The 22,026-nt window shown below is 42.2% G+C and overlaps 1 protein-coding gene and 1 long non-coding RNA gene across 2 annotated transcripts; one reads left to right on the forward strand and one right to left on the reverse strand.

The window, feature by feature from the left end:
- The first annotated feature begins 316 nt into the window (after positions 1-316).
- On the forward strand, positions 317-10,028 carry lhx3 (LIM homeobox 3). Its single transcript, XM_023811115.2, has 6 exons — positions 317-442; positions 2,077-2,248; positions 2,589-2,791; positions 4,596-4,747; positions 8,079-8,250; positions 8,452-10,028. The coding sequence occupies exons 1-6, from the start codon at positions 436-438 to the stop codon at positions 8,874-8,876; spliced, it is 1,131 nt and encodes a 376-aa protein (XP_023666883.1). The 5' UTR covers positions 317-435; the 3' UTR covers positions 8,877-10,028.
- On the reverse strand, positions 10,006-11,249 carry LOC111843477 (uncharacterized). Its single transcript, XR_002838171.2, has 2 exons — positions 11,127-11,249; positions 10,006-10,520 (listed from the first exon to the last, which is right to left on the reverse strand). It is a non-coding gene; the product is annotated as an uncharacterized lncRNA (long non-coding RNA).
- Between the last annotated feature and the right edge of the window lie 10,777 nt (positions 11,250-22,026).

The following is a 22,026-nucleotide window of genomic DNA, read 5'->3' on the forward strand; positions in this document are numbered from 1 at the left end:
GACAGGTGTTTAAATCTTTCGCGTCTCTAAGTAATGCTTAGGCGGTTTCCCGAGTAGGTTTGAAATAGACGTGTGGGTTTTTAATTTAATTTTATTTATTTTCTCTACCTGGTAATATTCGACGTTTACTGAAGACAAACCTGCAGAGCCACCTATGGCTGACAGTGATTGGCTAGAGGGGCTGCATTTGTGGGATTTTACTGGTCCTGGTGCAGAAGGTTGTTTCAGCATCACTCAGTTTACTGGGCAGGAACAAATTGAACCTTGTGTTGAGAGGGATAAGCGTACCCACCTACAATTAAAGGCAACGAGAGATGGGCTTTAGACTCTGAAACACACGGCGGAGGCGCCGCTATTTTTGTCCGTAATTTTGGGACGTGAAGAGAGGCTGCGGTCCTGGCTTGTTGGTCACATTGTCTTCTGTCTCTGAACATCATGCAAAGTAAGTGCGCTGAAGTTCAGCTGCTCCTATCACTGGTGTGAAGGGCAGAAGCACGAGGAAGTGTACGTCTGGATGATTATGCAATAATCGGTACGGATGTGGGAGATTAAATATTGTAGTTCGTGGATGATTGGTCCCTGGCTGATAGTAAGCGTTATCGTTGTGGCATTTCCTTGGCTTTTTAGTGTAAAGTTGCTTGGCAACATTGACATTCATGGGAGATTCTACACATTTTCTTCTTGGTGTACATGTGTTTTTTTTTCAACCAAATTTGTACCTTACTTTCCCATTAACATTCTTTTCTAATGTTATCAATTTTAATTAAATTTCTTTAGAAATATTCTGGATGTTTCATTTATAAGACATTTCTACATACTCTTTTACGTATACTTTTAACTGTTTTGCTCAGTTGTTATGTAATTTATCAACTGTTTTGATATAAACTAGCTAGGTATTTACTCAGGTAAGCAACGCACGGCTGTCTGGGTGCTTTAACTTCTGCACGAAGCCTGACTCGGATAACTGAACATCTCACATCAATTGTTGTGGGGCTTGGTTGCGTTGCACGAATCTGAGATTTATTCGCGGAGAATTGCAGGTATTCATTTCTTTGGATTAAAATTATTCCTTCCTTATAGAACTCTAGATTCGAAGCAGATTCGCAATGTAACAACGTGCACGACAAGCAACGCTTTCAAGCGATATCGAGCTCATTTGTAAATATCATTAATTCATTAATAAATTATTTAAGCAACATACCTGATGCATGGTGGTTAAAAAAAGCAAAATTTAATGACGTATTACATGCAAAAAAAGATAATTTACTTGTGAAAATTCGGTAATACTGGTGGAACACCAGATATTACCAAACCTGTTTTGCGAGTGAAGAATATTTATTTTTATACAAATTCACAATTTGGTGCTTGGCATGCATTTTTTGTTTAAATTTTACCTGATGGATGTAGAAATCTAGGGAGGAATATTCCGTTCTTCCGATCAAAATACTTTACAACATCTAGGCTACTGCATGTGTTTAAGTTTAAAGGCACATTGCAGTATGTTTCGTTTCACATATTCATCTGTTCTTGTGTTCTACATTAATTCGGAGTTATTATACCCGAATTATTATTTATTTTGGTTTTGCATTTAATATTATCATGTTAATTTTGGCATCATAAACGTCGTTGCTCTAAGATAACGCTCCAGTTTGATTATATCATCTGAAACTAATGAAGCAGGCCTGCTCGATAGTGTTTGATATATTGCTAGCCAGCTGTTACATTAGCGAGGCGCTGCTCTTATCGTGCGTCCACAAACAGAACGACTATTCGAAGGCAGGATTTAAGCTTGTTTTATATTTTTTTGGGATTAAACAAAACTTACCCCATTACTGCATAATAATTGTCACACTTTCAGCTGCCGATTTTTCAATTAAAATAAAAATAATAAAAATTCAAACTGTTGACTCATTTTATACTATTGTGACTATTTATTTCCAGTTTAATAATAATGATAATTGTTATTATTATTGTTGTTGTTAATGTTTTATCTACTTGTGGTGTGTACGAAGAGTATACTGCTTCTAAAAGCCATTTAGGCCTAATATCATTGCCCGGTGTTCTGCTTTTAAACAGAGATCCCAGTTTGTGCGGGTTGCAACCAGCACATAGTGGACCGTTTCATTCTCAAAGTGTTGGACCGCCACTGGCACAGCAAGTGCCTGAAATGCAACGACTGCCAGTCCCAGCTGGCCGACAAGTGTTTCAGCAGGGGCGACAGCGTCTACTGCAAAGAGGACTTCTTCAAGTGAGCAACTGAAACCGACCACCTGTAGTTGATTCTGCCGAAAACAGGAGTGCTTACACAGAATTTATCATTAACGAATCTGCATGCAAAGTAATAATATGAATAATTACTTAGTATAATTTAGTATTGTTTTGTACCATTGTTACATAATGATTGTCCGATAGACGATTGTGTATAATTGCACAATCCCAGAATTATTAGGCCTATTATTATTATTATTATAAAATTAGATTAATCTATGTGTAGCTCTTTGAGCTGAGCTGATTGAAATGTATTCCATTTTTACTAGTACACTTTTTGCAGTCTAAATTGTTGATATTGGTTGCATTGTTTCGAACAGGAGATTTGGAACCAAATGCGCTGCCTGTCAGCAAGGTATCCCACCGACCCAAGTCGTGCGAAGGGCGCAGGACTTTGTGTATCACCTACACTGCTTCGCCTGCGTTGTATGCAAGAGGCAGCTGGCGACTGGCGACGAATATTATCTGATGGAGGACAGCAGGCTGGTGTGTAAAGCTGACTACGAGACTGCTAAACAGAGAGGTGAGCGCAGCACATTAACACATAAACCATGCGCATAGACTGTTCCACGTATGTACGTCATATACGTTTTTGAAAATCGTTTTCTGGGTAAAAGACATGCTTCTGCGCTTTCTAGTGATGTCTCCCCTTCTGTCGCGTAATTGAATGGTAACATACTCTCAGTTATGCATAACTTTGGTTAAAAGCTGAGGTGATTAAGAAATTATTAAATCAATATACGGAATTACGAAATTAAACGAAATGCACTAAAGTAGCGTTGCTGCTTCGAAGAACAGACCAGCTGTGCTACATAATTATAGCTTAAATTGTTTATTCTGTAAATTAAAGATTTCTTAGCAAAACGATCTAATAAATGCTTAGCCTACTAGAGATTTGCATTTAATAACCCCTAGCTGAACCCCAGTTCAAAATAGTTAACTTGAGGTCAAAAGGTCTTATAACACTCGATCCAGGGAAACCGCTACCACGACATGCGTGTCTGTTTCCGCATCAGAAAGCCGGACAGCACCCATTCAAATCCAATTGCATCACGGGAAAAACCCGAAAAACTAGTCCGAGCTTGCGACGAATATTTGATACGACCCCCCCCCCCCATATAACCGGGAGTCAGCGCATTCTTCGGGCCGATTAAGCTACGAGCTGAAAAGCCTTTCAGCTGAAAGAGTAAAAGAAATCACCTGTTAACAAACTGCGATTTCCCCGATGCCTTGGCGACTGATGACCTCGCATTATTGGTATTTCAAGAGCTACTGATGTAAAATTCGAATTTTAGCAGGTTACCTAAGTGATCATTCACCTAATGTTGACACAATATTTTTATGATATTAATACAATAAGAAAATAATATGTATTCAAACTTTCATACATTTATTTAGGCCTACCAATTCTTCAAATTTAGTATCCTATTCTATACGACAAATGCGTAGTTTTATAGAATATTGAAATGCAAAATCATTTGTAGTTATATGGTTCATAAAAATGTTATTTACATAATGTGCAAAACATTTAGCTTTAATCACAAATGTAGTTGCCATTGGATTTTTGTCATCATCATATTAAAGCAAGAGTACTGCTATAGACGCACAATTTTAGACCACATAGATAAGCGCCCACAAAATTAAATTAAATGTAATACAGCAGGAAGAAAAATCTGCATGTTATAAGCCATGTATTCTACGGCTGTATTTCTTTGGCTTTGGGAGTCGATGCACGTTTTCAGTAAAAACACACAAGTTTGTTTTTTGATAACAAGGGGGCGCCATTATTTACGAGCCGTGTTGTCACTCGCACTTATGTAGCCAAATGCCCGCGTGTAAAAGCGCGAGAATTTAGGCTCGAGGTGATTTATCGCGAAAGCGGCAGTAGTAGCGATAAAATAAAAATAAAGTAGTGTTACGTTTAGTAACGAATAAAACATTTGAACTATTAATTAAATGGGGGGGGGGGGGGGGGGGGAGTTGAATGTGCTTTGGCTTGTATGCGTATGCTTTTTATTGGGTTGGACTTCAGTATCCTTCTAGCTGACTTTTTCTGTTTCTTTAATTTGATGTGACACGGCTGAGGAGATGAACATGTGATAGTGTTTTATTTGCACAGTGAAAATGAGTATAACATGATATTAAGGTCTGGAACCAGTGTTTGCTAAGAAGTAACACTAATAGGAGAAATGTAGCCTATCTGTACAATTCCCGGAGGTGTAACATTCAAAGGTAGGGCCTATATAAGATTAAATTATATCACGATATTGGACATTTAGGACAGCAGGCAATGCGCGGAGTGGCTAACCCAGACCCGTGTGTCCCAGAGGCAGACTCCACGGCGAAAAGACCACGGACCACCATAACGGCGAAACAGCTGGAGACACTGAAAAACGCTTATAACAACTCGCCCAAGCCGGCCAGGCACGTCCGTGAGCAGCTCTCATCGGAAACCGGCCTGGACATGAGAGTGGTGCAGGTAACGCTACCATACTTTTGATTAAAGTTGTCGTGATCCTAACATTAGTGACTATTTCTTTAGTGCTGGAATCCTGACGTAAATGGGACAGATTAGCGTTATATTCAGGTTTTATTATTTAAATGACAGACTAGAGTAGTCTAATGGGGGTGGGGGGCTTAATGGCTTTAATTTGTAAAATGATACAGTTAAGTGAATTTCATGTTTGAAAGTCAGATGGCAGAGGACAAAGCCCTCCTGGATTGTCTTCAGTTAGCCCGCTGTGGCACACCCTGATCATATATATTGTTTTATGCCCATCTGAGGGCACGGAGAGATCACGAATGGGACTGTACTCCCTGTCTCCATTATTCATTTACCTTTTAAGGGACCTGTAAAAAAACAGGACGTCAGCATGAATTCATAGGCATGAATGTAGCCTAGTTAAACGATTGCCCCCCCCCCCCCCCCCCCCCCAATAATACCATATAAGTTATTTCACTTTTGTTTAAGGACTATCAAAAAGCTGGAGCTTATATTTTTAAGTGCTGCAGGTGCAATAAATAAGCCATGAAGATTTTAGCTTACCTGTACTTACAAAAAGCACATTTTCTATTGCATTTCATTGTGTAGTCCATGTTGAATATGAATAACTGAATCAATGCAAATAACACTGGATGCTTTTTTTAATGGAATGGTTAAGGTAATCTTTATACTCTACAAGTCAAGGATGACTTGTAGCCATCTGTGAGTTAATTACACATGTGATAACATGGTGTCCTACAGCACAAAGCCTGTAATGCAGTGTTTCCCTACCCCGGTCTTTGGGGATCCCCAGCTTACCCACATTTTTGCTCCCTCCCGTGGATTGTCTGGGGTCCCTGAGGACCGGATTGGGAAACACAGCTCTGACGTAACTGTCACGTCTCTCTGCTTCAGTCTTTTTTTTCTCTGAGGTTAAAAAATATATCTGACGTTCGCAAGCTTAATTACCTCCAACCTTAAAGTGCAATGTACTTGTAATTGTACTTATAAAATATGTAAATTATGTTAAGTGAGAACAAATTTATGGTGGAAAGCTGAGAGGAAGGTAGCTTTTTAATTTGCTCTTGATAGAGATAATTGACTGCTGAATATACATCCATTCTTGCACCTTTCTTAGTCCAGGGCTGCAGTCCATCTCACAGGACGGGGGACACCCCGGGCAGGATATTATGGGCGATTTAGAGAATTTGGGGAGAACATGCAAACTCCATAATGGGGCTGAGAATGAAGCCCAATTTAAGGCTACAGTGACCCAGGGCTCCATCCACACAAAAAAAGAAAACTTTAGGAGCCAAATGTGAAATAAATAAATACGTACCTATCACATTTTGTCTCCGGTCTACCTCACAGTGCCTTTTCTTTCTCCAGTCTGAGCTCTCTGATCTGCCTACTGTTGCCTTCTGCATCCATAACAACATAATATTAAATGACACAGAAATGTGAAATATGTAATATGCAGGATGTAAGAAAGACAGCTGTGCTATTGAATGTGAAGTGCACACACAAGCATTGAAATATTAATTAAAATTTGACTGCAAAGAAATCTGGAAAACCAAGGGGTGTTGCTTGCATTTGTTGAAAGATATTAGGGCCAGAAAACTGTATATAAAGCGAACTTTACGGTGCGTCTTTGGTTTTAGGTTAAAATCTTTCCCTTTCGGGTATACCTGCCTGGTATTCTTGCTTGATGATGTATGATAAGGGATATGCAGTTCTATACTGAAATATTCCAGAAAGCGGGTTTGAGTTTAAACCTTAACACCAACACCGCGTTAAAGTTAGCTTTGTATGCAGTTTTCCGACTGTAATAGCTTTCATTGTTTGTAATATTTTTCAGTGTTTGTCTGTGCGCATCACGTTCAGTAGCCCATCTGTCTTGCTTAAAGTCACTGGCAGTGAATGGACAGTGCAATTATTAATAAATAAATGCATATAAAAACACATAATACTGTAGTTATATGATGTGCATTGCCCCCACCTAGTTTAATGCTTAAAGTGGAAAGTTCAGATCCAAAGAGTACAAATCCAGACCAAGATTTTGTTTGAGTATAAAGAGTCACAGTCACAGAGTACTCAACTGGTTGGTTGAAACAAAATCTTGGTCTGGATTTGTACTCTCTGGACCTGAAATCTCCGCCTTACAACAGGGGTGCCCAACTCCAGTCCTGTGGTGTCCAGTCCTGGAGGTCCGGAGCCCTGTGTAGCTTAGTTCTTTCCCTGTTCCACCATAAATGATTCAGCTCAAGAGCTGTGTGGTATTTAGCACAAGGAGGTGAATCAGGTGTGTTAAATGAGGGGAAACCCAAAAATGTGCAGGGCTCTGGCCCTTCAGGACTGGAGTTGGGCACCCCTGCCTTACATTACAGGATATGTCTGTATCGTTTAGGTTTATACTTATTAGTCTATAAATAAATTCTATCTTTTGTACTTTAAACGTACACAGTGCAGTTATTAATGGTAACGGAAAAGTATTGTCGGGTCTCGCAAAAGTCCATCCCGTTTCTTTCCCAACCATCGTTTTTTCCCCCTCCATGTACCCTTCCGGGGCTCCACACTCTCTGCAACAGGTTGCCAGTTAGTGTGAACAGTTTCCAACGCAACGATTTGACAAAACTCGCTGATCTGTCAACACTGCTCTGGATCAATTCACGCTTTAATCACATGATAATGTAGCGGGACAGGTAGATGTGGGTTAAGAGTGCACATAATTGAAAGTTGGCACTTTTATTAGGTTTTTAGTTTTTTTTTTTTTCTTGAATTGTGAGAAGCAGTCACCATTGGCAACTGGAATGAAAAAACGAAACTAAACAAAATGCAAAATAAAAAATGTAGTCACACTGGCAACCATTTAGGCCATCTGGAGCCCTGCCACTGAGCCACTGAACCACACTGCATAATATCCACTAATCTAGGAGTGGGCAATCTCATCCAGAAAGGGCCGCTGTGTATGCGGGTTTTCGGTGCAACTCCCTAATTAGATTACTAATTAGAGGACTGATTGGCTAAGAGTCCTCACACCTGGGTTTGAACAGCCAAAAACCTGCACACACATTGGCTCTTTGCGGATAACACTGCCCACCCCTGCACTAATCCAATTTGCTAGATCCTGACAGGGCTGTGTAGAGATTTCTTGAGGGTCAGGTGCTCAAAGGTTAAAAAAGGGGCAGAATTCCTTCAAAGCTTACACACAAGTTCATGACTATGATTATTTGTTTAGATAATCTGCAGCGTTAAATTGACTTCCCATATGGAAGGAGGACCTTAAGTGTATCAACTTTTGATGGCTATTCTGTGGCGCCCCATCCAGGTGTGGTTCCAGAACAGGCGCGCGAAGGAGAAGCGGCTGAAGAAGGACGCAGGCCGACAGAGGTGGGGGCAGTATTTCCGCAGCATGAAGAGGTCACGGGGCGGCTCAAAGTCAGACAAGGACAGCGTTCAGGAGGAGGGCATGGACAGTGATGCAGAGGTCTCCTTCACAGGTAATGCAATTAATCTGGGGAAAAGATTAAAAACTGAAACTTAAATAATTTTACAAACCTAAAGGGTTCCCCTGATGTTTGGTACAATTTTTTTCTGCCTGAGCTGTGTATGAGCGTGTAACGAAATGTACTTGTGGGGACTCATTGAACACATGTGGAGTAGTAAACATCCACCTGACTCATTTCTCTCCACGGTCTCAGATGAGCCCTCCATGTCTGACGTCAGCCATTCCAATGGGATCTACAGCGGCCTAAACGAGACGTCCCCCGCCATTGCCCGAGGAGGGGGTAACCACGGAAACTTCCCCCTAGACCAAGGGGTCATCCCGCCACAAGACCAGTACCATGACGTCCGATCCAGCAGCCCGTACGGCCTGCCCCAGTCCCCGAGTTCCCTGCAGGCCCTTCCTGGACATCAGCCGCTCATCTCCAGCCTGGTGTACCCCGACTCTGGGTTGTCCATCATGGCCCAGGGCGGGCCGCCCAACATGAGCCAGGCCATGCGGGTGATGGCTGGTGGTAACGGCCCCAGCTCAGACTTATCCACGGGCTCCAGCGGTGGATATCCGGACTTTCCAGCGAGCCCTGCCTCCTGGCTGGACGAGGTGGACCACACTCAGTTTTAAAGACCCGTCAGTGGAAAACATGAGATGTACAAAATACGTGTCTCTGGACAAATGTCTTTTTCATGACGTGGGAAGGACCCCTCCATCATGCTGTGTTTGTGACTATAGACCGTTTGATGAAGCCGTACCCCGTCCTTCGTTGAGCTCCTCAAATGCCCCAATACTTCTGCTTAGACTGCATTTTCACTTCACATTTCATTCAGTCTCCATCCGCATGGCCAGGATGTGGGGCAGGACTTGCAGGGAAACTATCTAGGGTAGACCACGGACTGTCAGAGCAGCTCTCATGAAATGACTAATTCAACAGAAAATAGACTTCTGGTGGCAATCAATGGGCAAGGGAAAAAGGAAACAGAAAAGTAGAGTTTCACAGTTTGTAGCCCACGAGTTTGGCTTTCTGCGGCAAGACACCTCCTGAGCTTCTGCTCCGAACACCCCTCTGACAGCTGCTGAAGCTCCCTCCTCTCCTAAAATCATCTTGTCAGATCTGAAAAGTCTGCAGAATTGTCTTGAAAAACTCTATAACAGGGCTATTCAAATCCTCAGGGTGCCCTCTACACCCTTCCTTTACCGGTGAGCCAGGTGTGATGCCTCTGTGGCCAATCAGAATCAGTAACTATTAAAGTACCTGGAAGAACTGAAAACAAGGCCTGGATTTGGAATAGAGGGCCAGATTTGAAGAGCCCTGCTCTAGAAGGGAGAGGAGTGGATTTCTGAAAACACCACGATGCCTGAGACCACATTTATTTTTTGGAGAAAAAAAAAAAATTCCTTACTACGCATTCCTATTTTCTCATCAAGTAGGAGGAAACACCAGCACTGTATTCCCCCAGAAGTAACCATTTTCTTTGCATCTTTACATAGATCTGATGTTATCCCTAGAGAAAAAGTGTGTGATTGGTGTATGGGAAGTGGGAAGACACACTGCCTTATGCAGCTGGCCCCAGCCAGGAAACGCCACATCAGGCACTTCCAGCCCTATCCACCGCTTTCACTTTTTTTCACTCTTTATATTCTTGTTGTACTCTTTTCGTCCGTCTGTTGCCAAATATCCCTTGTACTCAGTACACTTTATAATCATTGGAAGCTTAATTTTTACAGCCCCTGGAGAAAAAGATGGATTGACATAAAAATGTAAATGTGATCCTTTATTAAGTGGGAGTATTTCTATGCATTTGTGTGTCTCAGATGTATGTTAATTAATTTCGAAACACTGAAACCACCTGGTCAGTGTAACCGTTTGTTTATGTGGAATATGTTTTATGTTGTCTATTTATGCTCTCCGATGATCACGTGCTACTGGTCTTTAATAAATTTGTCAATGAAATACAAACAACCTGCTTCCTTGAGCTGTTCTGTAAAATACTACTTAAGTTCTACTGGGCTAAAACGAACAGTACTCAGGCAGAAAGCGTGTTTCTTGCAAGTGCAGTCAAATGCAGTTGCTTGGAACATGCCTAGCTTACGTCCATAGCGATAGAACGTGATCCATTATGACTCTGTGGAAAGCTTCATGTCAGTGAGGGGACACATTCCCACAATGCACTGCACCAGTGTCACTGAAATGCAGGGTGCGGCCAATGGGGATGAAGGGATCATTTTTCAGCCCTGTTGCCTCCTGCTTCAGGTGTGAATCAGACCCAGCTGAGAATGCACAGATGCACAGATCAGACAAATCAATGTACGATTTGTATTTACAAATACACATTCTGAAGTCAGGCTCCATTTCATTCTCTGCCAGATTAAATCCGCAAATAAAAAAATTAACAAAAGAATATAAGAATTATTTTATTCTGCTGGCTGACTACAAACATCTGTATTTCGCACCTACTTTCCTGATATACATTTCCTTCAGAGTGTTGGCTATAATTCCCACAGCATGACGTCACATAATCTGCACAAACTGCCCCGCCGTAAGCAGCAGTCCTAGTTTATTGATTTAATATTGCTTTAATACATTTATAGAAATAACTCTCTTTAAACACCATAGCCATGTATAGAGTATAACTCTCCTTATAGGTTTATTAATACCTATTAATTTCTGTTGGAGACCTTGTCTGCTGTTTGCTGTGCTTCCCGTATATTCTGCAGGGTCACTGTGACCGTGTACTGGATAGCGACTGGAAGACGGATTGGTAAATGATTTGCATTTTTATTTACGGTGCGAGCAATACGTATTTACTTATTATTCATTATCTATTACAAATAAACACAATATGTAAGGCAAGAGACGCAGATGTACTAACAAACCTGGTGGTGTTGGGTTTCCTGCAAACCAGCCTAAGGATCCCGGTGTCTTTCCACTCCGATCCGGCTGCAGGGGAGCCTGTAATCAGTCACGTATCTCTCCCGTCTCCTGTTGTTAGCCTACTGTTAAATGGCGGTTAAAGAGAACTTTCCATTTGCACGGCACAAAAGGTTCGAATAAAAAAATCACTAGCACTAATTGCCAGTAAATTAATAAATATGTCGAGATACTATAATGTCGGGGCGTGCACTTCATATAATAATAAAATGCACACGTTTCATTACAGTGCATCCATCCATCTTATCTCTTACCATGTTGCGGTCACAATCAATATATTTATATGAATAATTAAATTAAAAATAAAAGTTCAGAACTGGTAAAATCAGTAATAGCTAGGCCTACAATAATTTGCCTTATAACACCCCAAATCCCCCCAAAACGGTCTTTTAGGTATTTATTTGTCCTAATTATTTTCTTGAATTAATCACACTGTCCCCTTCATGTCCCGGTAGATTAGGAAACCCGAGTGGATCTCAGCGATCTACCTGAATCTGTAAATTGCCCGCTTGGCTAATTACCAAGGGTGTATCAGCCGTTCAGTGACTCTTTAGCGTAGAAATCTGATGCAGAGCGCGGGGACGGTTTGATCTGGAGATAAGCGCACATTGTTTGTTCCTACCAAGCTGAAATATTTAGTCTCTTATGCCGTAGGGCTATCACAGGACAGCTTGTGAATTCCCTCATATGTTTACTTATTTAGAGTCAGGTTCAATTAGATATATTGGGCATTTGCTGCATACCTACAGGAGACGGTAGTTTGGTGCTTCGGATATGCCTGCAACGGAGACAGAGCTGGGGGAAATGAAACGTTTGTAAGCATTTTGTGATGCACTTCCTTCACAAAGAATTGTTTGCAAAAGATTACAGGAAAAAATGTGAATTTCAAATCATAAAGAATACGAATGTCTGTTTATTGTTTTTTATAGAAAAATAAAGCTAACCGTGGATCTTGTTTATAGTTTTGAAGTTCTATTTAAAATGGCAACCTTTCGGTTTTGCTTTAGTGTACAAAGCATATGGACTAGGTCAATTTTGTAAAAAGAAATTTAAAAAGCAGTGTTTAATTTAAGGTCTACGATGATAGCATCAGTACTTCTTAGGAGTTTAGAGTTAAATTCCCAGTCTGGTCATATTTATTCAAACAACATCCTTATTGTAGGGAAGCTATGGAGGTTAGATCTGGGACTTTCAGAACAGTTATCACATAATGGCTAATTTATCAGGAAATAGACTTTGAGTTGCAAATTAACATTTTAGGGAAAACAGAGATTGAGAGTTTGCAGCCCACTAGTTTGACTTCCTGCAACTAGACACCTCCTGAGTTTTGGGTTTGAACATTAGATTATTAGATTATTGCAGTTTAGCAGACACTAACGTAATCAGTTTGAGCTGCAGGTGAGTGGCTAGGACAGGTGTGGGAAGAGGCTCTCTGAGGGGTGGGCGACTGAGGCGTTAAAGGCATCGTTAATCCTAGGCCTGGTCAGTTTACTGCGCCCTTTCCTGGGAAACGCGTCAGTGAGACTTGCCTGAACCGACATAGAATGAAAGTGCTGGAACACGAGGATCCTTTCCCAGGTGCCGGTGCCATTGCGTTTCCCCTGAAAGTGGCGAATAACAGATTGATGTGCCCTGAGACCGCGTTGTAACAGACCTCTGGATGAACTCCAGTGTGCCAACAGGAAGGAGTATTTCATCCACTCATTCTAATTAATTTAAAAACCTCATACCTTCGCGAATCAGACGCGGCATGTCTGAGCTGTGCAGTCCTTCCATAAGCAAGCCGTACAACAATAATGTTTTTTGTTTTTTTTTTTTATAATGGAAAAAATCATTCATTCACTCAATTTATTTATTCATCTGCTATATTTTTGTGCTATAAAGGGTTCTGGGGGTCCAGAGCATTTTCCGGAAACAAGCGGCACAAGGCAGGGAATAACTCATTAAAGGGGGGCAAACCACCACAGACAGAAAAATGAAGTTTGTGTAGCATTGTGATGAGTCTTACCAGCATTCATTTTAGCAATGTTATGTGTAGAGCTGGTTTCCGTTGTTCTCAATGTATTTACTCAAAAGTTAATCCCAAGCATACTCAGGTTGGGCATCATGACTGACAGGTAGGTATTCCTCCACAGACCAACCATGTGATGCAAACAACATCCCAGTCTGGGTGACTGGCGTGTTGCCCATGGGCAATGGGGTGGGTAACCATGGAGATGAGAAGTCTTTTTTTTTTTCTACAATGAACAAAAATTACTCTGGTCATTGTCAAATTTTTGAAAACCCATACTAACTGTCAACTTCTTTGTAACAGAGATTTGAATTTTTTCAATCACAAAATGCAATAGAGCTTTCGGTTACATGCGAGCAGCGTGACGGTGGGGTGTTTCTGATATGACAGCCGTGTCTCCTGCCAGTTAGCGGGGCCCAGCTGCCTGACTTGCTCTCCTTGCCCCATCCTGCAGCCTCAGTGTCAGCTGGCTGGAGTAAATCAAGCCTGACAGTAACACCTCCCGTGGGGGCTGTGGGTTACTGCAACAATTCGGGGCTAATGGAGCAGATATGGGGGGGGGGGATGCTGGAGGCCGGCAAGCCTGTGCGTGTGTGTATGTGTCTGTTTGTGGAGCTGGATACAGTCACATGTAGTGAGAGTGGGGGAAACGGAAACGTTAAATGGAAAAAGAAAACAATGGCTAAAAACTAAGCCCTCCATGGCTCCAACCAGTTAATGAGTTACATCCTCTGGTGGTCCTGCTCTTTGTCATACAGTGCTGGGCAGATGCAGGGTTTAAGGCTGGAAGATGGTCTTCCAGAAAAAAAAACAAGTGAACTGTGTGCCATTGTTCAGACAACAAGGGCCAGAGACCCTGGGGGGTTACGAGGGCGTGGCTGGGATTTGGGAGGCAGAGCCGCTGAACAGTCTGATTTTGTAAATGGGTGACCAATATATGCATGACCGACGTCTCTAGGCCTCTCTGTATTTATATAAAATTGGACAGGCATCACGTGTATAATAAGAATAATTATTATACTTATTATTATACTCACGTTCCTCATGCTCGCGTGATAGATTTCAAAATATGCGTAAAGGACGAAAAATTAAAGGAGTGAGCTTTTATTGTAAATTAAATTATTTGGACCATACGCCGGGGCGCAGTGGGAGGAGGGGTTATGCTAATGTGACCTGCGTGAAAATTACGGCAGTGATGCTTACTTGAGGCGTAGATAAAATCACTGTAACGGACGCCGGTAAATGCTTTATCTGCGACTGACGCCGGTCTGCTCATTTTTCTTATCTACACACATTTATTCTGGAAGTTAAATGTCCCCCAGCGGTGTCATCTTCCCCCGGGTCCTCTGGCGTACACGTGGCGTGAAGTGTTAATAGTCCCCGTGGGGATCTGCCCCGTCTGGCCCGTTTCTCCTACGGAGGCAGATGATAGCGCCATCCGCTCCACACCTCTGAAAGACATTCAATGCTGGGAAGAGAAGTAGTACTGCAACTAGACAGGGAGAGACTGGCATAGGTACAAAGAGATTTTAGGAATAAGCGGGTTTTTAAAATTCAATCATAAATGGACTCGGGAGCTGTATTGCAGAAGCGTATGATTTAAAAATACTTAAATCGCATTATTTCACAATGTCCTGGAAATCAGTACATGCGATACAAAGTACTTGCGAGCTCTTGCTTTATCAGACAGGCACGTTTGTTGTTTCACTCGTAATTCTTCCTATTTTAATTTAACGTAAGATACACCGTTGCTTCTTATTTACATGCGCTCTCCTATACGAGCGTGCGATTTGGTCTGCACATATTTTATTTCTTTCCGGAAATGAAGCCCGTGTTCAGGATGAGGAGATAACGCTGACCCGCGTTAGGGAGCCCCGGGCCTTCGGACCGCCTCGCTGGGGCTGAAGAACAAAGGCACAGCGCAGGAGTATCAGATTGAAAAGGGTGATAAATCACTCGGCGTAATTGCGGGGCGGGCAGCTCGTGCAGCCGGCCCACCCGCTCGTGCCACTCTGCGGCGCTTCCGCGCGGATGACACGGCACGTGGGTTGCGAGTTCATGGGGATCCCAGTGAGGTGGGGGGGTGGGTGCGGACGATGCCCCTAAACAGATCCTGGTCACTTATACCGCACTGCATTGAAGAGCTTGGCTCTTTGCAGCTACAGGCTGTGGTAGATGCAGTTGAAGCTGCACCTCCACATGAGCGCTTATGTTGTGCTTGCAGTGCTTTTGTGTATTTCTCTGACAAAACAGGCTCCGGTCCTTGTAGTTGCGTGGAGTCTCTGTCAGGGGTGCTGTAAAGGGGGCTGGGGGTAGTTAAAATGATTACACCTGAAGGGCCCTAAAAATTTGGAAAATAATTGGATAGGTCTGGGTTTGGGACCCAAAAAAGCAGAGTTCCAGGTCTCAATCAACAAGAGAACAACGGGATCTTCTGCCTGGTGACCCATAAGGTACTGGGTGCTTTCTGTGGCTGATGTGTCCTCTCCTGACAACTACAAACTTTAATGACACAAACGGGACCTGATTAGCTGGTGAAATTTAGATACCTCTAAGTATTTTTTTCTTTCCTGGTGCTGAATATTAACCCTTTAATTCCTGCCCTTTTGCTAAGCTGCTCAACTTGAGTAACTGCTTTGCTGAATAGGCAGCAGCATGCACATTCACATGATGTAAGTCTCCTGGTGAAGGGCTTCCAGGAGATGAAACGGAAACAATGGGACCAGATGGCATATAAATCACATGCAGAAACAGAGTAATGGTTAGAGTAGGTACTTAAACTACAGTGGTTAAAGCAGTGTTTCCCAATCCAGTCCTCGGGGACCCACAGCCAGTCCACATTTTTGCTCATTCCCAGCTCCTGGTAGGGAGCAAAAATGTGGACTGTCAGGCACGGAGGGCGCAAAAACATGGACTGACTGTGGGTCCTTTAAGGACTGGATTGGGAAACAGTGGTGTAGAGGGCTGTTTAATGTTGTCCCGTAAGCAGCTGTATTTTTTATTTTGTGTTAGTCTTCAATAGGAATATGCAAAGGCCCAAAATAAAATTTGGCTCTTAAATTTTTATTTGGTTACAGTTGAGCATGTATTTGATAAATAGTTGGATTATAGCTCAGTCTCAGTTTCATTTGTCATACTTCCTTTAAAACCGATGTATGAAAATCAATAAACCAAACACTGAATGTAGAGTGATTCTCCTCCCCTCTCCTCTCTCGTACTTGAATAACATAACTGTACATACTTCACATCACCTTTCCTTTATACGGTGACTCAGCCACACCGAACGGTTTCAGTCCAAGCAGCAGCTTGCAGGCAGAAAGCTGTAACTCCCCTCTTAATGGCTGCTGGGGCCGTAGCTGTAGATCACATGACGTGGTCTAACTGATGTGCGTTTAAAATGCCCGTCCATTACAGCTTTGTAAGTGGGAGCACTGGAAACATAATGGCCATACTAGTCTGGATAAAATCATTTTTTACAATGCAATTTCTGTCAAATACAGCCATTAAACTAATAACGAATTCTACCTTTGAGCTGAAATGTTCAGAGTAGTACATATATCCACACTGTTTTCCTGTCTGCCTCCCGCTTTTTCCCTGGCTGACTTTTCATATAAGGTAATGTATAATAATATATATATTTTATGCTATATAATGCGCTGATTTAATGGTTTCAAGTCTGTTTTTGAGGTTATTTGTTATACCCTCTAGGTAAATCATTGGTAAGAGCAGTTCTTGAAAGAACGCTGGACTGAATGCTGTTGGATTTAAAAAGTACAAATAATATCACACGGGGGCCATTTTCCCTCGTACAGTTTTCACATTTTAACATTTCATGTAACAGCTTCACATTTTTAGCAGCCCATAAGTACAGATCAACATCCGAAAAGCCTTTGGATGCTCTACTGTACCTTAAGAAGTTGTAGCAATAAAGAAGCTTTCATTTGAGCATAAGAAAGTTATTTAATTTAGAGACTCTGCATGGCTGTTCTCCCCCTCCCCCCCCCCCACAACACTTCTTATGTTGAACATCCTCATAAAAACCCAGATAGAACTGATTTTAATCTGGGGCATTAGTTGTCTTTTTTTTTTGGTTGACACCTCGTCCATTTTTTTTAACTTGCCGGGCATTAAAGTATAGCTAATCCATCAAAGGTAGCTGCTTCTAGCAAGACTCTGGGTTTGATTTAATCAGCCTCAGAAAGATGTGTGGGGGGGGGGGGGCATCGCTCATAATCTGGACGGAAGTGTCACTGAGTTTAGAAATGACAGGACATTAACATTTTAGCAAATCCCTTCGCGCGGCTCCTTTTCATGAGTAATGTTTTTCCTTGCAAAGACTATTAAGGAGCTTCGCTGCTCTCTTGAGGTTCTGCCCAGAAACGGCTCTCAAAATGAAAAATGGCTCCTCCACTTTTTAATATTTTAAAAATTAAAATTTTCACGCATATTATTGTCTTCCGGGAAAACGCGTAATCCTTGAGACAACCATTAATTTCAGCAAAATGGCAAATCAGATACAGTTTTTTCTTTATATGCTAGACTGATCCCGGGTAATCCAGACTCACGGAAAAGCACTAGCCTTTTACTCCACAATCCAGGGTTAAACATTTGTCAGTCTTTTATTGTAATTCATGTCGGCAAGATTACCTTATCCAGACAAGAGGTCTGAAGAGGGTGTACAGTTAATCCCCAAACTAAGATGTATTTATTGAAGATTAATAATATGACAGCAATCTCATCATGCCTTCTATGATTTTATAGTGTTGTCCGAAGGGGATTGGGGACAAAGGCGGAGAGGAATTCTTCTGGGATGATTTATCAAAGGATATGGGGTGGGATTGTTGTGAAGCGTTTCTCTGTATGAGCTGCTATTCCATCAGGCATGTAGGCTGTGAGAAGCACTGAGCTGTAATGGATGGGCCAACATATATTTAATAATCTATACGTAACTTTCTGACCTCCGATTTCTGAACGGTGCGCAGAGGGCACGTCGATTCCACATTCCCTTTGACAGTCGATTATTCCTTTGCTGCAGAATGCATACATTTGCGACATGTCCTGCATCCTTGCCAGTCGTTGCTGTTTATATTGCATTCTGTGGTCACTTTTGCAACAGCCATCGTGTGCATCGCATGCAAATGCATCGCAATCACTTTCCCGCATTATAATTTTCCAGGGTTTTTGACATCTTCGGGCACTCTAGACACTTATGTTAGGGACATCGTCTGTTTCAATGTGTTCTTTAAAGCAAGTGCAAAATCCCCCCCCCCCTCCGATTTACATAACGAAAACTTGATCTTCCACTGCATATGCAGAATCGATGCATACATTTAATTGTCCTAATGGATGTTCTCCCTGTACATGGAACAGAGGGAGAAAAAAAAATTAAAAGATAAATTTTTCCCGGGGTAACGGTTCAAGGTTCAAGGTTCAGCCTTGATCCAAATTAATTCTATCCCTAATAAGTAAGTGGATTGAATAGATTGGTTGTCCCTGACCTTGGTGTTCATAGAAACTTCATCCCACTATATCAGACAGACAGGAAAATATTGTCTGATCTGATGGCTGTGTGTGTGTGTGTACATATGTGTGTGTGTGGAAACGGGGTCTCTAACGAGGGAGGGAGCAGATGTGAGGGAGGGAGACAAGCTGCGGTGGGGGGGAGGGGGCCTGGTTTGCATTCCGCTCAAGGGTGTGTGAAGGACGCTGTATGGACTTGGGTGACAGAGAGGCTGGTTGGAAAAGCAGTCGGATGGAGGCTGGAGGAGCAGGATCTGATGCGAAGTTCTCCAGAGCAGCGGTGACCATCTGACCAAAGCGACAAAGTCAGTAGTTAACAGTAAGTTAGTATATTAAAGTAGTATATGACCAAAAAAAATCATGGATGGAAATTTGGATACAAACATATATGTCTTTATGGGGGAAAATTATGATATTCTGAGTCCAAAAAACTGAATATAGTTCATTTGGTTGTTTTGAATTTAGTGTTTATAGATGGAAATAAGTGATATTTACCTTAAATAAAACTGTGTCCTTATGTATTATTTCTATTTATTTGGGGCCTACAGTCAGAAAAGGGACTTAGACAGGAAAACATTGTCGATGGCAGATCAACTAAATACATGTCTTTGGGCTACGGAAGGAAACCCACACAAGGTGCGGAGATCCAGGGCCAGACTGGGATTTGTGGTATGAGGTACCTGTGCAGCTTACTGGGCTGCCCCGTTTTTTTTTTTTTTGAGGTTCTTTAGATATATAACAGAATCTTTTAGAACTGACACTTTGTGGTGTTTTGTACTGAATCCCGATACCTGATCCATCTTAATGTTTTTTTTTCCTGCTGGAAAAATGTAACTTTATGGAAATCTACATTTCTATTGCTTTTGATGCCAAATAGACTGAAAACACTTCATTTGTTTAAGACAGGAGGTTCTGCTGAAAAGAAGTGCGTGGTTGAGCAGTGGCCGAGCTGGGATGGAACGCGATGATGTCACCTGGGCAGCCCGGTGTTCATGCACCCCCCCCCCCCCCCCGGAGGTGCCTCAGATCTCCGCATGAGAACTTGAGGAGATCAGTGGAGCCCGTTTGTAGTAGGAACCAAAGGCCGCAGGTACTGTGGTCCTTCACACCAAATCAGAGAAGCCCCTTGAGTTTTTCTTGGCTGTTTAAACACAAGTCTTACATATTACATTACACTTAGTTATTTTATTTAGTAGACACTTTTATCCAGAGCAGTGTGCAAATCAGACAGATAATACATCCCAATCATACAGCTGTCAAATGAATTTATGAGGGTGGGGTCCTCTGGGCTAAGGTCATCATTGGAGCCCCACTCACAGCATAAAATGCTGCTGTGACAACCAATAAAAAATTTTGGCCCCAACCAACTCGGGGCCCTGGGCTACAGTCGAAGTCAGCTTGTGCATAAATCCGGCCTTGGCGGTCAATTTAGGTAGAAGTGCTGGTAGACCAGTAACACATTTTGGAAGCAGCGAGTTGATGTTGACATTCGGAACTGGTGTCAAATTTCTGCTCCCGAGGCCTCGGTAATGCATTTTAATTAGCATCTGATTTACACCTGAAACACCAGGTGAAGTGACTTCCTGTCTAAATAATTACCTCAATAAAAGCAATCAAGATCCCGGCTCTGGTGGGAAGCGCCACGCCCGGTGGCCGCCTAGGGTGATGCAACAATGATGTACATGGCAGGTGGTCCTCAGTCATGTGATGCATTGTTATTAAAAAAAAAAAAGACAAACGCATCCCACCTTGCTCTTCTGCTTTTGCAATGATATGATGCCACGCTTTCTGGGTGGGTGGGGGGCACTAGGGAGAACGGGTGGATTTACTGTGACATAATGCTTGTGGCTGGCTGGATCGTGCAGCGCCGGTATTGATCCGGGCGATTCTCAGTCCGATCCCTGACCCTCAAATAGCAAATGAATCTCAATCCAATAGACCAAAGTGTCTGAGCCTGGTCACCCCCGCCAGCCCCCAGTGTACTTCCCAGGCATGACCGATCGATAACAGAGCCATATGATTTCCACATTATGGATCAGCAGTCTTTATATTAATATATATTGTGTGAGTGTGCATGTGCTGATGCATGTATGTCACTTTACATTACCAGAATGTTTGTCTTCTGTGTGTTTATGCATGCATATACACGTATATTTGCAAATAAATAAAAATCTATTAAAAGGAATTTAAAATGCAGTTATCGCCCACTTTCACATCATCTGTACACACCATATTGCCATATCTAAAAGATAATAACCTTTAAAATTGAAACATTTGTTAAATATTTTTTAGCAACATGCAAAATAGTTTGATGCTGAAAACAGAGTAAGTAGACAGTGCTAGACAATCATGATAATAAGTGTGTTCTGAGACAAACTTTGAGACAAATGATTTTTCCACTACTTTATACATTTTGTGAACCAAACCTGAACACACATCCTTCTATTAACAGTCACTGTCATACTGGTGTTTTACTACAACATGGTCGCCCACTTCTCCAGAAATGTGCCTAATTCAGAAAGATCACACTCTACAGCAGAGAGAGACACACAGGCATGTGTTAAAGCTTTGTGCTACTGCAGCCAGGTCTCGCAGGATTAGTTTGCCCAATCGTTGTGTCTTTAGAAGCATAGATGCAGAATAAGTTTATTTTTACAGTAAATGCATTGGTATAGTGCCCTGCAGTGGACATTTAAATCTACATTTTATTTAATACTCTCCTTTGTCCTAAGCATTGTTCAAGCCGGCAAATAGCATGTTACAAACAAACGTGGCATCAAGGAGTCGAAGAGTGCAGCTTGGCTGAGCTTCTGATGAGCCCTCAGTTACAAGTGTAAGTAGTTTTGGAGCAAAAGCTACTTGGCACCTTCTAAGCAAGGCTGCTCCAAACAACTGGCAGATAAAGCCATCCTCTGCCGCAAGCCTTGATCGCCTGGCGGACCTCTGCAGTGCTTATGGAAGATGAACGGGATGGATTGAAACGGTACAATTCGCATAATTCTTTACACTGCTTAAGGGATGTACTGGCATTTCCCTGACGTTATCCTTGACCATTCAGATTGGCAGATGAGAGGCTGTTCAGCATCGATGCCCCTATCATTGTTTTATTTGTGGTGAAATTCCCGTAACGTCGGTCATTTAATCAGGAAGCCGTGCAGCAGCCCTACAGATGAGGTCATTTTAATATTGCATTCTTCATAGCACTCAAACCAGCTTCTCCACTGTTTGTTTTAAATGGATTTAAGTCGTCCAGTCTCTCCCTAATCTGGTTGTCATGTTTTATTTTTATTAAGGCTGTTTTGAGATCAGGCCGG

The sequence above is a fragment of the Paramormyrops kingsleyae genome, chromosome 7, assembly GCF_048594095.1.
Source record: "Paramormyrops kingsleyae isolate MSU_618 chromosome 7, PKINGS_0.4, whole genome shotgun sequence".
Taxonomy (NCBI): Eukaryota; Metazoa; Chordata; class Actinopteri; order Osteoglossiformes; family Mormyridae; genus Paramormyrops; species Paramormyrops kingsleyae.